The 17,557-nt window shown below is 53.2% G+C and overlaps 1 protein-coding gene across 5 annotated transcripts in view; it reads right to left on the bottom strand.

The window, feature by feature from the left end:
• Nucleotides 1-7,888, bottom strand: part of ZNF618 (zinc finger protein 618) — a 118,868-nt gene extending 110,980 nt beyond the window's left edge. For all 5 annotated transcript variants that reach the window (XM_058853956.1, XM_058853957.1, XM_058853959.1 and 2 more), the window contains exon 1: nucleotides 7,406-7,888. In XM_058853956.1, the coding sequence (XP_058709939.1) occupies nucleotides 7,406-7,450 (45 nt within the window). In that variant the 5' untranslated portion in view covers nucleotides 7,451-7,888. The remainder of the gene's footprint in view (nucleotides 1-7,405) is intronic.
• Between the last annotated feature and the right edge of the window lie 9,669 nt (nucleotides 7,889-17,557).

Genomic DNA, 17,557 nt, shown 5'->3' with positions numbered 1-17,557 from the left:
CCCAGGGGGACACAGGGACACCCAGGGGGCACAGACACACCCAGAGGAGCACAGACACACCCAGAGGGGCACAGGCAGGGGGTGCAGCTGGTCTGACCCCATCAGGGGGAGGCAGAACGTGCCCTGTGTTCCCCACGCTGCCTCTGCTCCCCGGGCTGCCCCAGGCAGCTCCATCCCAGCTGGAGTGAGAGTTCCCAGCGTGCTGGCACAAACCCCTGCAGCCCCTGCAGTGAACCACAGCTAACTGCCAGCCAGCTGCCAAAAAACTGGAGAACACACGGCACGAGGACTCCTCTCCATGGCTGCACACAGCTTTCATTGAGGGGATGGATCCTCACCTCTCAGCACTGCCACGCTGCTCGTGCCCCCCGTGCTGCATCCTTCCCCAAATGCCCCACCCAGAATGTGAAGCTCCTTTGCACTTTCAAAGAGCACAGGGGAGAATTTCCTTTATTTCATCTCTTTATTCTGCCACTGCTCACCTTGGGAGAATCCAACAAGTGAAACCCAGGTAACTCAGAGCCACCATGCAGCTTGTCCAGCACCTCCCTGTGCGTTTACACACTCAGCAGTGCTGGAGAACAAACTCCACATTTCAGGAGATGAAATGTGTCCATCATTTGGGGTCTGACACAGATGTTCCAGCACCAGCAAAGCAATTTCCATGTGGGAAGAACCCTCACTGCTGATTGCAGCCCAAAGGATGCCCAACAGTGCCACAGAGCATCAGAGCCCAGCACAGCCCCACTGGCAGCAGGGCCAGCCCTCGGCAGGAGGCAGCAGAAAAGGTCCAGGGAGGAGAGGATCCAATGGACTCCAGCTCTGAATGTCAAACCTCCACCAAAGGACCACTCTGGCTCTAACTCCAACCTTCTGCTTGCTACTTTTGATTATTAAATTCTGCATCCTCCCTGTTCTGTTGCCAAGTGAAAAGCTTGTGGTGTACACTGTATGTGACATATTCTGTATTATAACATATAACATATAATATAACATATAACAACATATGTCCCTTTCTGTGACAAATTTACCCCACTGTCACCAGAGCTGAGCTCACCAAGGTCACCAGGAGCTGCTCCTGCACCTTCCCCAGGCCCTTTTCCCACTCCTGGGAATAACATTCAGCCCTCACACGGGAGGCAGAGCCACTGTGCCACTGTGCCACTGTGCCAAGCTGCACCACAGCCCCGTGTCCCTGGTGAAAGGCACATTGCAAATGGTTATTTTTCATATACTATCCATGGCAAACAGCAGCATTCATTTCTATTCCCTTGCTCCAGACAAATCAATGATTGTTAATGCAAAGTCAACACGTCCAGATGTAGTTTGCATACTAGTTAACCACTAAATTGGCATCACATAGTACAAAATAATCAAGAGACATTCAAGGAACCAAACAAAAGCAAAAAGGAGGCAGATGACTAGCAATTAATCCATAAAAGACCTTTAAAAATTAGAAACTTCTTCCCCAGAAAACACGGTACGGCCAAACGGAATCCGTAAATGTGAAATTCCAAATCTGCACAATGCTGGATGCTCAGAAATGTCAAAAATAAATATTTCCTGGGGCCATTTCCCCACGTCCCTCACCAAAACCAGCCTCCAGCAGCACTGGAGGTACAAACAGTGGGTACAGCCCCACAAGGTACAAACAGGGCCTGACCTGGCAAACCTCGGACACAGCTCCCAGTTTGGGGTGGCCCCCCATGACTGCAGGACCACCCCTGTCCTTGTCCTGTCCTACAGTTCCCAACACAAAGAATCTCCTGCAGGGATCCAGGCGTGGAGGAGCAAGCACAGAGCCCAGCGTGGCACCCATGGGGGACACAGCAAAGCCCTGGGTGTGCCAAACCTCCTGCACCCTCACCCCCAGCAGCCCTGGGCTGGCACAACATCCAAAACCTGAGCCAAGGGGAGCTGCTCGAGCTCAGGATGCTGAACTTGGGGCCACCAGAGGCTCCATGGGCAGTGCCAGGGACCCGACACTGCCACCCACCCTGAGACAGTGTGAGCCTGCAGGACCTGTGCCATGGGGCTGTGCCATGGGGCTGTGCCATGGGCTGTGCTGTGCCATGGGGCTGTGCCATGGGGCTGGGCTGTGCCATGGGGCTGGGCTGTGCCATGGGGCTGTGCCATGGGGCTGGGCTGTGCCATGGGGCTGGGCTGTGCCATGGGGCTGTGCTGTGCCATGGGGCTGTGCTGTGCCATGGGGCTGTGCCATGGGGCTGTGCTGTGCCATGGGGCTGTGCCATGGGGCTGGGCTGTGCCATGGGGCTGTGCCATGGGGCTGTGCCATGGGGCTGGGCTGTGCCATGGGGCTGTGCCATGGGGCTGGGCTGTGCCATGGGGCTGTGCCATGGGGCTGTGCTGTGCCATGGGGCTGTGCCATGGGGCTGTGCTGTGCCATGGGGCTGTGCCATGGGGCTGTGCCATGAGGCTGTGCTGTGCTATGGGGCTGTGCCATGGGGCTGGGCTGTGCCATGGGGCTGTGCCATGGGGCTGTGCTGTGCCATGGGGCTGGGCTGTGCCACGGGGCTGTGCCATGGGGCTGTGCCATGGGGCTGTGCCATGGGGCTGGGCTGTGCCATGGGGCTGTGCCATGGGGCTGTGCCATGGGGCTGGGCTGTGCCATGGGGCTGGGCTGTGCCATGGGGCTGTGCCATGGGGCTGTGCCATGGGGCTGGGCTGTGCCATGGGGCTGGGCTGTGCCATGGGGCTGTGCCATGGGGCTGTGCCATGGGGCTGGGCTGTGCCATGGGGCTGGGCTGTGCCATGGGGCTGTGCCATGGGGCTGGGCTGTGCCACGGGGCTGTGCCATGGGGCTGTGCCATGGGGCTGTGCCATGGGGCTGGGCTGTGCCATGGGGCTGTGCCATGGGGCTGTGCCATGGGGCTGGGCTGTGCCATGGGGCTGTGCCATGGGGCTGTGCCATGGGGCTGGGCTGTGCCATGGGGCTGTGCCATGGGGCTGGGCTGTGCCATGGGGCTGTGCCATGGGGCTGTGCCATGGGGCTGTGCCATGGGGCTGGGCTGTGCCATGGGGCTGGGCTGTGCCATGGGGCTGTGCTGTGCCATGGGGCTGTGCCATGGGGCTGTGCCATGGGGCTGTGCCATGGGGCTGTGCTGTGCCATGGGGCTGTGCCATGGGGCTGTGCTGTGCCATGGGGCTGGGCTGTGCCATGGGGCTGTGCCAAGGGCACCACAGGAGCAGCACCCAGGACCTTGTACCGAGTCCTGCCCTGCCACGGTGGGAAGGTCAAAATCCCTGAGCAGGGACAGCATCCAAGGAATTACTGATCCACAGAATCCCCTGAGCAGGAGGGACCCCCAGGATCCCCCAGCCCTGCCCAGACCCCCCAACATCCCACCCTGGGCATCCCTGGAGCTCTGGCAGCCTCGGGGCCGTGCCCATTCCCTGGGGAGCCTGGGCAGTGCCAGCAGCCTCTGGGGGAAGAACCTTGCCCTGATCTGCAGCCTGAGCCTGGCCTGGCCCAGTGGGTACAAATCCTGAATCTGTATCAGCATCATCCTTAGAGCAGGTTTCAACCCTCTCCCCTCCCCCCTTCCAAAAAAATTAAAATTAAGTTAATCTAATTTTTAGAACACTAATTCCACTCTAATTTCACTCCTGCACTTGCATAATTGCAAACTTGACTGTGCATCACCGGGGCCACGTGACAGCACCCGTGAACTGAACTATTCCCAGCGTTGCATTATGGCAGTGATATATATTTAAATTATCCTGGAGTCATGCAATAACCTCTCAAGGTTTTATATGACATTTGTATAAATATTATCTACTACTTTAATAATATTATGTCTGTTTTCATTCTGGGATGAAAATATGTCACTGAAAATGAGGTCCTGGAAATTTTTCGTTTTTAAAAAATACATTTCAGTTATGTCACAAGAAATCTGTTGGTATCACTCAGCTGAGCTCCCTCCCTCCCCTTCCCCTTCCAGGCTGCCAACAGCAATTTTGAAAAGGATAAAATATTGATCAACTTTCCAGAAGAAAAAAAAAAAAAATAGAAAAAAAAAAAAGAAAAAAAGAGAAAATCCCCCTGAAGGCAGAAGTGCAATGAAAAATGATGAAATCTTTTCCAGGCAGGAGCAGGTTTGTGCGGGAAGGACAGGCAGGAAGGTGAGATCCAGACCCACTGCAGCCCCCAGCAGCCGGGGCTGGGAAGCTGCTGCTCCCCGGGGAGCTGAGGATGGGAAAGGTTCCAGCTCCTGGAGCATCCCGAGCACAGCACAGCACCCCAGAGCCCCCCAGGGACCCCAGAACAGCTCCAGCTCCCCCTCCCCAGCCTCAACTCCTCCAGCTCACCAGAAACTTCAACAGCATCACCACCAAACGTGACTGAGAAACGAGGCTTGGTCATTAATCCCAATTAAAACACAGCACCCGTGCGTGTGTCCCCCCAGATCCCAAATCCAAACCCCAAACTCCAAACCCCAAATCCCAAACCCCAAACCCCAAACCCCAAATCCCAAATCCCAAACCCCAAACTCCAAACCCCAAACCCCAAATCAGCGGGGCTGCTCCCCAGATCTCCGGGTGTCTGGCAGGGCATCAAAAGCTCTGATTCACACCAGGAAAAAATCCATGAAACCTTAAAAAATATTCCAAAAATGACATGTAAACAGTTTCTTGGGGTGCAACCACGTCATTGTAAAAGTTCTGGGGTGCAGCTCAAGGAAGGGAATTCTTGGAGGGGAAGAATATGGAAAAGGCAGCACGCTACAGCTTCCTGGATGAAACCATGAATAAAATATTCTCCAGGATTGTTTAATCCAATTTGCAGCATTGTGTGTGATTTTTCCCCAGATGTGCTCTAACTGCACCACTGCCGGCCTTTCGCTCCATTATTTGCTAAAAAAGGGATTCAGGAAGAGGGTGGGTCCCTTTCGGGGGGGCTGGGGGCAAATAAGTGCAAAAATCAAAATATAGACTTGACATTTCAGAGCATTTGTTCCTCCACCCAAGAGTTATCCTGCTTTGCAAATTTCTTCCATTTCCCCCCCCTTTGAAAAACTCCAAACATGAAACAAATAAAGGGGAGAAAAGTGCAAACAGCCCCCAAACCCTGAATTCACCAGCCACTCCTTTCTGATTTCCAGCAAATATCAAGTTACAGAGAACAGAAAATCAAAACCAAAAGGGAAAAAAAAAAAAACCACAAAAAAATTAAAATTTAAAAAAAAAAAACTTTTCAGGGCTTTGAGATTCCAAATTAAAAATTCATTCTGGTTTGAAATTTAATTTTATTTTGTGCAGCGCCCAGATTTCAGCATTTGCTGGTGGGTACCCGGCAGCTCCAGAAACTCAATTTGGAGTTTAAAATTTAAAAATCCTTTTTTTTTCCAAAAAGAAAAAAAAATAAAAAAATAAAAAATGAAAAATCCCAAGTGCTGCAGCTGTGGAGCCAGCCATCTTGCTATTTTGTCCCCATTTTAGAGAGGATACTGTGTCAAGGTTGGTAAAACTCAATGTTGACCTAATCTTTCCCTTCCTCTCCCTCCCCCACTTTTGGGTGGAAAGGCCATGTAGCTCTCCTAGATTGCTTTTTTCTTGAAACAATGCATGTTTCAGTGCTCTTTTGTTATTTATTTTTAAAAAGATCAATACCAAGACCCCAGTATTCAAGGGCAACCCTACAATAATAAACCAGTGTGTGCACAGTCCAGAACTCACAGGCACTCTGTAACAGCAAAATAATAGAGACAGGACAGCATTTAAAACAAACAAACAAAAAAAAAATTAAATTTAAAACCCACCAAAAATAATTATCAAAAAAAAAAAATTTCAATTTAAACTCCAGCAAGGCTTTAACAGCCAAGGAGAAAAAGGATTTTGAAATTGTGAAAAATATCATGGCTCAGCCCTTTAAAGGCACTTCAGTTTGAAAAAAAAAAAAATGAAAATCACTAAATCTGCAATTGTTTTTTCACAATATTGTTAATTATGCATATTCATAATATCATGGCGGACCTTATAATGAACCTGTGTAAATATTAGATTTATGTGAGCCATAGAACCTGGAGTTATTACAGTGTGTTTAAAAAAAGAAAGAGAAAAAAAAAAACCTAAAAACCATAGTATGGAAATTTTCCTCTTTACAAAAGAAGTAGAAAATTAAATGCTGGAAACTGTTTTAATTATGCCAGGAGAAACCATCCAAAAAGCCAAGAAATTCTAAAATAAAACTGACATTCGACTCTTAATTTTGCTTGTCCTCGTGTTTTCTTGGACTGCGTTTAGAACCTCATTGTTTAACAGCAGTTCTGCATGAAATCCAAAATCACAAAAAAAAAAAAAAAAAAAAAAAAAAAAATTTGGGTGTGTCCACAGCAAATTTTCTGGGTTCTTCATTTTCCTGCAAAACTCCTCATTTCAAACCAAATAACTTTAAGCACTGCAGCAAAAAGGGAAAGAAATAAAGCCTGAGTTTTGGCAGAGCTTGCTGCACAAGTTCAAAATTACAATGAAGCCCAATTCCTAATTGCTCCGGAACAGCAATTCTCCCACTTTCCCAAACTAATCCCTCCCTGCGGCTCACCCGGGGGGGCCCACCAAAAACTTGACTCACTTTCCTTTCCCAGCACTCTGCTGCTCCCAGGCTCCGTTTTTCTCCAGAAAATGGGGGTGGAGGGGAGAAAAACCTGAATTCATTCAAATTCCTGTTTAATTTTCATTTCCATGAGCTGAGCTTTGGCTCCAAAGGGACACACACGAAATTTGCGGGGCGCTGCGGGAGCTGCCGGAGGAACCCCAACAAGGGGGATCCAGCCCCAACTTTCTAGGAAAAAAAATTAGAAATAGCAGAAGATTTCCTTCTTTTTTGCTTTTTTTCAATTTTAATTTTTTTTTTCTTTTTTTTTTTTTATTTACGAAATAGTCTCCTCTAGGTGGCGTCGTTTTAATGGAAAAAAAATGGGGGGGGAGAGAGGGGAAAAAAAAAAAAAAAAGAGCGTTCCGGAGGAAAAATTAAGAGAAGGAGGAAAAAAAAAAAATTAAAAAAAATAAAAAATAAATGAAAAATAAGGCAAAGAAAAAGGAAAAGGCTCGGGGAAGGGCGCGGGGCGCGGAGCGCGGCGGGGCCGGGCCGGGGTGCGGGGCCGGGCCGGGCCGAGGGGCGGCTCGATCCCGACATGGCTGCTGAGCTCCGCTTTGTTTTCCGCCCGCTCCGAGCGGGCTCCGGCCCCGCGGGCTCCGGGAGCCGCCGCCGGCGCTGCCCCCGCGCACTGCGCCAAAGCGCCGCCGGGGCTCCGCGACGGGGCGGCTGCGGCTGCCGCCCTCCCTCCTTCCCTTCCCTTCCTTTCCCTTCCCTTCTTCCGTTCCGTTCCCTTCCTCCCCGCTCCCTCCGCCTCCCCCCGGGGACACGCCGCCCGGCCGGCCGTACCTGCGCTGCCGCCGCCGCCGGAGCGGAGCCGTCCGGCTGGTTCATGGGGCTGGGGCCGGCGAGCCCCGCGGCCTGCGATCCGCCCGCCGCGCACAAAGCCGCCGCCGCCGCCGCCGCCGCCGCTGCCTCCTTTCCGCCCTCCCAGGAGCGGCGAGTGGGGGCGATGCCCCCGCTGCGCGGGTGGGCGGCTCGCCGGGCTGCTGCAGCCCCCCTTCCCCCCGGGGCATGGGCCGGGGCGGCCGCCGCGGGCACGGGCGCTGCCGCTAGCGGCGCGGCGCGCAGGGCTGGGCGGGCGCCTCCCGCTGCCGAGCCCGCGCCGCCGCCATCATCACCAGCCGCTCTGGGGGCAGCTCCAGCCGCAGCGCGCTCGCAGCCGCCGCCGCCGGGAGAAAGGGGCTGAGTCTGGCCCGGCGCGGCAGCCCCGCCGCCAGCCCGGCCGGCCCCGCGCTGCCCTCCGCCCCCGCGGCCGGCACCGCTCAGCCCGGCCCGGCCCGGCATGGCACGGCACGGCACGGCACCGCTCAGCCCGGCCCGGCCCGGCACGGCACCGCTCAGCCCGGCCCGGCCCGGCACCGCTCAGCCCGGCCCGGCCCGGCACGGCACGGCACCGCTCAGCCCGGCACGGCACCGCTCAGCCCGGCCCGGCCCGGCATGGCACGGCACGGCACGGCACGGCACCGCTCGGCCCGGCACGGCACGGCCCGGCACGGCACCGCTCAGCCCGGCACCGCTCAGCCCGGCCCGGCACGGCACGGCACCGCTCGGCCCGGCACGGCACGGCACGGCACGGCACGGCACGGCACCGCTCAGCCCGGCACCGCTCAGCCCGGCACCGCTCAGCCCGGCCCGGCCCGGCACCGCTCAGCCCGGCCCGGCACGGCACCGCTCAGCCCGGCCCGGCCCGGCACGGCACGGCACCGCTCAGCCCGGCCCGGCACCGCTCAGCCCGGCACCGCTCAGCCCGGCCCGGCCCGGCATGGCACGGAGGGGCGCTCGGAGCCCGGGGGCCGCTCCGCCGAGCTGCGCCCCCCGGGGGGTGTCCCGCAGTGTCCCGGGATGGGTGCGGAGCCCGGCACAGAGCGGGGACAGTCCCCAGGGCAGCGGTGACCCCCGGCACGGGCAGGGGGCAGAGCCCGCAGGGTGCCCGGCTCCCGCACGGCTTCCCCAGGCCTCGTCTGCCCCGTGCACCGAGCCCAGCAGCAGGGGACGAAGCGGGACCCGAGGGGACAGACAGACGGCCCGGCAGAACGGACACGAGGGAACCGCTGGAGCTGGGCCAGGCCAGGCTCAGGCTGCAGATCAGGGCAAGGTTCTTCCCCCAGAGGCTGCTGGCACTGCCCAGGCTCCCCAGGGAATGGGCACGGCCCCGAGGCTGCCAGAGCTCCAGGGATGCCCAGGGTGGGATGTTGGGGTGTGTGTGCAGGGAGCTGGACTCCATCCCTGTTGGTTTCTTCCATCTCAGGACAGTCTGTGATTCCGTGATTCTTGGAATGGCTTGGGCAGCATCATCCCTGCCTCCTCTTCCCCTCACAGCACACCCAGGACTGAAATCACCCCCTGCCCTTTCAGCCTCCCAGCTCCCAGCTCCTGGTCCCTCCATGGCTGACAACTGTTCTGCCACAACAAAAAACATGGGAAAGCTTTTCCCTCACACAAAACTCATCCCAACACCCTGTCCCTCCACAAAGAGCTTTTCCTCACTACATTCTCACAATGCTCATTGCCGCTCAGTGAACTTGGTTCATTTCGTCAGCAAACTTTGTTCATTTCGTCAATAAACTTTGTCCATTTCATCAGCAAACTTCGTTCATTTCATCAGCAAACTTTGTTCCTTTCCTCCACAAGAAAGGGAAAAATAATCAGTGCTTTTCTTCTCCTGGAAAGCACACGGCATTAACTATAAACATAATTACATCTCATGCATACCTGGTGTTTTCTCCCTTGTGAGGCAGTGCCAAAAATAGTTATTAATAGTATTAATAAAATAATCTGAACTTGTGAATTTTCCTGCCCCAGCCCATGAAACAAACCCTCTTTCCCAAGAGCTCTGCAAAACCGAGGATTTGTGGAGAGCCAAATGCTGATTTTGCTCGTGTTGCCCAGCCTAAAGATAACTTCAAAGATATTGCAAAACACAGATTTATTTTTCTTAATATCTTTTATGCAGATTTCATTCCAAATCGCTGTACGGTCAGATAACGTAATTACAGAGCTAAATAAAAACAAAGGGGGCAGGGGAATTGGTGGGGACGTTGGGCAAGGGAAGATATTTTCCGAATGAGCTTAGAAGGGATGTGGGAAGTGAAGAAGCAGAAACCACTCACGAGGCTTTCAGCCCCAGCGCTGGCACAGAGCACAAGCTGAAGGAATCCCCCGTGGAGCAGACTGAAGCAAAATTAGGTGTTTAACAAATTGTGTTTGAGGAGGGTTTGGGGGAAAAGGCCATTCTGACACGGAGTCTGCAGGATGAGGAGGAGCATGGAGACACCCTCAAGGTCCCTTGTCTTTGGAAACTTCTCACTGACCTCCAGAAGCCAAAGCCAAAGCAAAAGGATGTGTTCTATCACCAGCTGTTAAAACCAGGTATGGCAGTGTTCTCTATCTCTTCCAGGACCCATCCTCCCTCTGGGGAAATCTTCTGTTAGAGATCCATTGGGTCTCACTGCAGGACTGATAAAATTCCATCATCCCACTGGGAGATGCTCCAGCAGGGGGAGGAGCCAAGCATTCCTACCTGGATATAATCTGAGATTTGGAACACCACAGCAGCCTTTCTCCACTGGATTGTCAGAGGAAAACAGGACCCATCTACACCACAGGACCTTCAGAGGAAAGCTACACCCTTCTCCAGGGTCACTGCTTCAACAGAACCACGGCTGGCACTGCAGGAGCACTGCAGCCACCGTTTAAGGGCTTCTTCTGCAGGCTGGATTATCTTTTGCCGTGCTGTGTTCTCATGGATTCCCCACAGGTTGTTTTTAAGGCAGGCAGCACTGACACTTGCTGCTGTGTGAGTGTCCAGTCCTGCACAGCATCCACCACGAGGCCATGGAGTGTCTGGAGTTTGCTTCCTGCAGCGAGAAGCTGTGGGATCAGGGATGTTGGTAACAGGGACAGGCTGCTGGGCAAACGAGTCAGGGGGAGATGTCAGTCCCTGGAAGGGTGTTACAGTTCAGTTTTGGAAAAGTGGGGAGGTTTAGGATGGATACCAAGAAAAGGTTCTTCCCCCAGAGGCTGCTGGCACTGCCCAGGCTCCCCAGGGAATGGGCATGGCCCCGAGGCTGCCAGAGCTCCAGGGATGCCCAGGGTGGGATGTTGGGGGGCCTGGGCAGGGCCAGGAGCTGGATTGATGATCCTTGATCCCTTCCAGCTCAGGAGATTCTGTGATTCTATGAAAGCTCATTTGAGGATGAAGATACAACACAGTGGAGGCAAAGCCCAGGAGGTGATGAGGATTCTGCATAAGGCACTTGTGCTGATTCCAGCAGAGAACTTCATGGGATCTCTGCTCAGTAGTGTGGAGGAGGAAATTATTGATAGCAGTCTGCCTGAGGAAATCTAGAGCTCACGATCCCCTTAATCCCATCCAGCACTTCCTCAGCTGGGCAAAAGGTTATCCCTGAGGGAAGCAGAGTTCCCTCTTTTCCTGTGCCCACTCTGAAGTTCGGGATCTGTGCCCAAAACACTGAGGTTGAGCCCCGTGCTGGGGCAAAACTCTGATCACTCCTCATCACTGCCATAAATAAAGAAGAGTCAGCAAACCACAGCCAGGAAATGGCCAAAGGATTATTTATAATCACCGCTATCTGCAAAGATATTTGTGAGACCGGCAGAAGAAACTAAATCCCCACTTCACTCTTGCTGACCCCCGTGCTGTCTGTTTGCTTCGCTCTGAGCCATTAAAGCTCATCAGAAATGTTTGCTAACAGTTATACAGAAGGGAAATGTTGGATGGTATTTGTTCTTGTCAGCACTGAGCTGCTCCTTCCTTTTCCAGCTGTGGTTGCTTTCATCCCCTGGTTTTTGGGGCCGTGTGTGTCCTGAGCACTGACGAGGATCTGCACTGGTGTGAGGTGCAGCACACTGGGGATCTCTGCACCGAAAACCAACTGTGGACAACAGGAGCTTCAAAACCCTCCAGATTCAGGTACAAAGCTGTTCCCTGCACAGTGATTAACTTCAATTGCATCAAAGCCTTGTCAGAAATGGCCGTGGCTGAGTTGTTGGGATGGGCTCTGTCTGGGTGATGCCAATGGAGCCGTGTCCTGGGGAAATTCCAGTGAGAGCCTCTGAGTGTGGAGCTGAGGATGAGCTGGGATGCAGGTGGGTCTTTGCTCCCTCTGCTCCGGGTGCTTGGTGAAGAAGCTGGAGCTGTGCAGGGCTCAGGATGCAGCTGAACTTCAGGAGCAAATCCCAGGGTGTGGGAGCATTTACAAGCATGGGTTTTACCTATATAAAACAAGAAACCTTTGGTTTTAAAAGCATTAGGATTGTATAAACATTCACTCTCCAGAGCAAACTGCAAAGCAATAAAATCCCAAACCATGGGGCACCTCTTCCCTACTCTTTAATGACCACACAACACATTTCTGCTGACAGAGCGAGGTTTATTGCTACAACAAACAGCTTCCTCCTACCTGCAACAAATAATGAAATGGTCACCTCCCAGTGGTGGAATCTACCCTGCCTTTACCTCAGAGCATCTTCCAGGGCCCAGAGGGGCTCCAGGAGAGCTGCAGAGGGACTGGGGACAAGGGATGGAGGGACAGGAGCCAGGGAATGGCTCCCAGTGCCAGAGGGCAGGGCTGGATGGGATATTGGGCAGGAATTGTTCCCTGGCAGGGTGGGCAGTGCCTGGCACAGGGTGCCCAGAGCAGCTGGGGCTGCCCCTGGATCCCTGGCAGTGCCCAAGGCCAGGCTGGATGGGATTTGGATCACCCTGGGACAGTGGGAGGTGTCCCTGCCATGGCTGGGGTGGGATGGGATGGGATTTCAGGTCCTTTCCAAACCATCCTGGGATTCTCCCTGGAGGTGCAGGGCAGCAGACCCCCACTCGTGGTTCCACCAAGGGGGGTTGCAGCTGCAATTGTTTGTCCTTTATGGCAGGAGGAAGATCGGGGCTCCCCTGCCCTCCCAGGCTGCTCGGGCAGCTCTGCTTTCACTGTCAGAAATCCACCTCAGCAATCCACGCTGGGCTGAGGGAGAGCACGGGGAGGAAGGAGCCCCTGAGTGCTGTCCCAGCCTGGCTGAGAGGCTGTGGGGATGTTCTGGGCTGGCACAAGGCAGGGCTGGGTGCTCGGTACAGCTCAGGCCGTGCATCGTGCCCACCACTGTGTTTGCCAGGGAAAAAGGTGTCCAAGAAAATTCCGGCATGGAAGCAAAGAACCTTAATAAATGGGATTTAAATAATAGATTTAGCTGAAAATCCCCAGAAGACGGATTTTTTTATCCACACATCAGGTGCTGTAAGCTTAGAAAAAGATAACAAAGCATTCCTCAGACAGAAAAGGTTGAGTTTCTGCTTTAATTGAAAAATCATGTGTGGTTTTGATACTCCTAGAGAGATGTTATGTTAAGAAGTAGTTTATACTGAAAGATGTATCATCACTATTTTGGGGTAAATTAGATTAAAGTGATTTGCAGTTATCCCTGTGCTAAGCAGCATAAAGGGAAGAAAGGAGAAGTTAAAGTTGTACTTAGGAGAAGTGCAGGCAGTTTGCTGAGGAAATCCTGACTCGGCTCTGCCTTAACAGGCAACTGCCAGCTCAGTGTTAGAGAGGAATTGTAGCTTTCTGGACCCATAATCAGATTCATCTGTCTCTTCTTCACAGTGGCATGGCAGAGCAGAATTAAGAATATTTGCATGCCTTAAATTGAGTCTTTCTGTTTTAATTGTGTAATTATGGAAATCACTATTTAGGGATCCATAGTTACGGCTCTGCTGAATTCTGCACTTCAGGCAGGCACAGAATCCCTTCGTTAAAGAGAATTCCCTGCAAAACCCCAGCATCCAGTCTGGAGTGTGGAATACATGGCCTGGCTATGTATTTGCAAATTCATTAATTAACTTATCAGTTCAAACTAATTAAAAATTGGTTCTTTAACAAATCTAATACATTGTGGCAGACCTGTCTTTTTTTTTTTCCTGAAGATCCTATTAGCGGAGTAACGCAGACCCTGCAACCTTCCCGTGTAATTAACACTCACAGAAATCTTACCTATAAATTCCACTGACAGAATTTATTTGAAATAGTCTCTTACGAGGCTACACTTCAGAAGTGGAAGTTTATTAATCAAGGTTTGTTTGCAGGGTTTTCCTTCAGTTTCCCGGGAGGATTTGCCTCCCTTCCAGCCCCCAGGGTCCGGTGTCACCGGGGCTCTGCTCTGCTGGGGTGAAGCCTCACGGAGCAGGGAGGAACAGGAAACAGCCACACACATGGGAGAGTTGGACCACAAGCCATGGGTTGACTAAGGAGCATAAACTATCTTTTAAATTCATTATAACCCCTTTAGTTCATCCCGTGTGGGCCACGGGGCAGGAGGTTGAGGAAGAGAGAGGATTCCTGGCTGTTTGTTTCCGTCATAAACAGAATATACTGAATAATACATGACTGAGTGGTGTGATTAATTTTATTTGCACTCACAGACCGTGCACTCCCAGCTCCCCTGCCTGTGAGTAATGTGTCCCTGCCAGACACACACCAGGAAAAGCCCTTTGAGCCACCCCACGGCAGCATCTCCCCAAAAACACCCCACAAACCTCCCTGGGCTCATGTGAGACAAAGAGCCTGACCAAAATGTGACAGCCTGGCATTTGTACTCCTGCCACAGCCTCTCCTCGGGTAAATCTGAGCTGTGGCCAGTGCAGGGAACTGGGGATCCTCACGGGATGGCACTGGGTGAAACTGGGCATTTCCTTGGCAGCAGGAATGAATTACAAACAGACTGACACAGCTCTCACTCCCCAGCAGCAGGGCACAGCTCTCACCGAGCTCTGCTCCCCCTCACAGTGACAACAAAAAAAGGTAAAATTGAGCAAGCAGGAAAGGGCACGTTTAAAAACTCATTTTAAAGCAGAGTTCGCTGTGCTGTGCTGGCTTTAGAGCTCCTGTAAGAGTGTCCTGGTCCCTCCCCATGAGCAGATCTGGTGGCCCCATCCTGCCAGGGGACAGTGGCCCCTTGGCCACCCGGAGCCGCTCGGTGCCAGCCCCGCTCGCAGCCCCCGGCGCTCCCCTCCCGCTCAGCCTCTGCTCATAAATTAACAAATTGCAAATACAACGTTAAATAATAGCAAATGCATCCTTACAAACAAACAAATAAATATTTCCAGCGCTTTATTAATAGAATTTTGACAGCTTCATTAGGTTGGTGAAATTTCAAGATACTTAATGAAATAATGCTTCATCCCTTGGCTTGTGATATAAATTCTAATGAAATGCGCAATTCCGATTCATCCTCGACAAACTGCGATGCTCTGCTCACAAGGCACTATCATACTGCCAAGGTTTTTATTTCCCTGACATTATGATCTTAACAATTTTATTTTAACAGTTGGAGTGGTTGTTCCTAATAAGTTAAACAGCAGAATAAAAGATCCCTGTAGTAGGGGAAAAAAAAAAAAGTATATGTTTAGGTGGAAGAGACTTCAGAACAGATTATGGGTTGTTTTATATTCTAAATATGACACATTAATATCTACTCATTTAATACTGTAATTTTATTTTTTTTTTAAGTTCCTTTCACTGAAAGATGATCTTTATTTCTCTGAAAATTGCCTGGTGGAATCCCCACTTGTGCAAATGATAAGTGACTGCTGCACACCACGAACTAAATGCTCCAGAGCTCAATGGAGCTGCCCTTAAATGAACAAAGTAAATGGAAAAAAAATTAAGTAGAATTAATATTATTAAAGATAATAATATAAATTATTAGTAGTATTCTATTAAGGTCAGATTAATCCCACTACAATTCAATTGGAATAATACGGGCAATTTATGCAATCACAAATGTTTTAACATTTAAATTACCTTTCTGGCGTTCTGGAAAGCCGCATTTTGCATTCCGGAGCGAGGCGAGCCCTGCCCGGAGCGGAGCGCGGAGCTCCCGGGGGCCGAGCGGCTCCGGCCCGAGGGGCTCAAGGGCTCCGGTTCCGACCCAGGGCTCCGGTTCCGATCCAGGGCTCCGGTTCCGGGGCTCCGGTTCGGTTCCAGGGCTCCGGTTCGGTTCCAGGGCTCCGCCTGTAACCGGGGCTCCGGCCCGAGGGGCTCAAGGGCTCCGGTTCCGGGGCTCCGGTTCCGACCCAGGGCTCCGGTTCCGATCCAGGCTCCGGTTCCGATCCAGGGCTCCGGTTCCGATCCAGGGCTCCGGTTCCGATCCAGGGCTCCGGTTCCGATCCAGGGCTCCAGTTCGGACCCAGGGCTCCGGTTCCGGGGCTCCGGTTCCGGGGCTCTGGTTCCGATCCAGGGCTCCTGTTCCGACCCAGGCTCCGGTTCGGCTCCAGGGCTCCGGTTCCGATCCAGGCTCCGGTTCCGGGGCTCCGGTTCGGTTCCAGGGCTCCGGTTCCGATCCAGGGCTCCGGTTCGGCTCCAGGGCTCCGGTTCCGATCCAGGGCTCCGCCTGTAACCGGGGCTCCGGTCCCCTCGGAGCGGGGCTGAGGTTCGGAGCGGGGGATGCGGCTCGCTCCAGCAGCTCATCCTCCTCGGGCTCCTCCGTCGGGGGAAGAGAAGGTGACAGGGAGAGCTCAGAGCCCCTGCCAGGACCTGAAGGGGCTCCAGGAGAGCTGGAGAGGGACTGGGGACAAGGGATGGAGGGACAGGAGCCAGGGAATGGCTCCCAGTGCCAGAGGGCAGGGCTGGATGGGATATTGGGCAGGAATTGTTCCCTGGCAGGGTGGGCAGTGCCTGGCACAGGGTGCCCAGAGCAGCTGGGGCTGCCCCTGGATCCCTGGCAGTGCCCAAGGCCAGGCTGGACAGGGCTGGAGCAGCTGAGACAGTGAATACCATGGCAGGAGTGTAGAACAAAATGTCTTTCAGGTCCCTTCTCACCCAAACCGTTCTGGGATTCTGTCGTCTGCTGGATGCTGAGTTTGGCACCTGTATGATCTGTGGCCAGGGCACCTGAGGGATGGAGCATTTCCCACTGTGAGGGATCTGGACAGGCTGCATGGATGGGATGAGACCAATTGCAGGAGGTTCAAGAAGGCAAAGTGTCGGGTTCTGGGCTGGGATCACAACCCCAGTGCAAGGCTCCAGCCTGGGGCCTTTCCTCCTTTTCCACTTGCTGGAGACACTGGAAGCTCTTTGAGACCCAGAGCATTTAATCTGTGCCAAGGCTGGCAGAGTCCCCAAAGGGACCTCCTGATACTGTGGAAATGCACATAAGTAAAACAGGATTAAAGTTTTAACTCAAAGGGGTTTTTGTGGCTGGCTGTGGGTGCAGGACCCACCTTCACCCATTTTGCAGCACCGTGGTGAGACAGTGCCACAGCTCTGGGCTTACAACACGACTCCAAACACTTTGCAAGCTCCAGGGGCTGTTGGGTCACGCCAGGTCTGTGTAGGAACAGCTTCCATCACCTGCAGAGGCTCTGAGCCCTGTCCCACCTGACCTGTCCTCTCTGGGTTTTGGAGCTCAGGGATGAGGCTGCTGTCCATGGCTGCAGCATCCTGGGGACAAAGCTCCCCAAACCTCCTCCTGAGCTCAGGTGACACCTGGACGTGGCCACAGCTGTGGCACCACTGGGAGCGGGACCATCCGAACTGGGGACAAACCAGTTCCACCCACGTGAGCTTATCCCGGCCTCTCCTTCATCGCTGCTTGCAAGGATAAATGTGTCAGAGGCTGCCAGGGGTCCAGCTCTTCTCATAATGCTGGTTATACAAATAATCTCAGGTTTCAATTAAAAATAATCATGGTTTTGACTGCTTTCCCCCCAGTGCTGTGCAGCAGCAGGCCGGGAGCCAGCAGCTGTCCCCAGATAAGATCTGCACAGGCTAAGGGAGGGCAATTGGCCATCATTTTTAAAGACATTATTTTTAAACTCTGTGAGCACAGTGACAGAGGAGAGGCTCAGAACAAGGGCAATCTGTGGCTGGGTCAGTCCTGTGCCCAAAGGGGGGAAATGCTGGATTGCAGCGAGCCCTTGCAGCATCC

This window comes from Poecile atricapillus, chromosome 20 (assembly GCF_030490865.1).
Source record: "Poecile atricapillus isolate bPoeAtr1 chromosome 20, bPoeAtr1.hap1, whole genome shotgun sequence".
NCBI classification, from domain to species: Eukaryota; Metazoa; Chordata; class Aves; order Passeriformes; family Paridae; genus Poecile; species Poecile atricapillus.
Note: the sequence above shows the minus strand (reverse complement) of the source record. Positions and strands in the feature narration are given on the sequence as shown.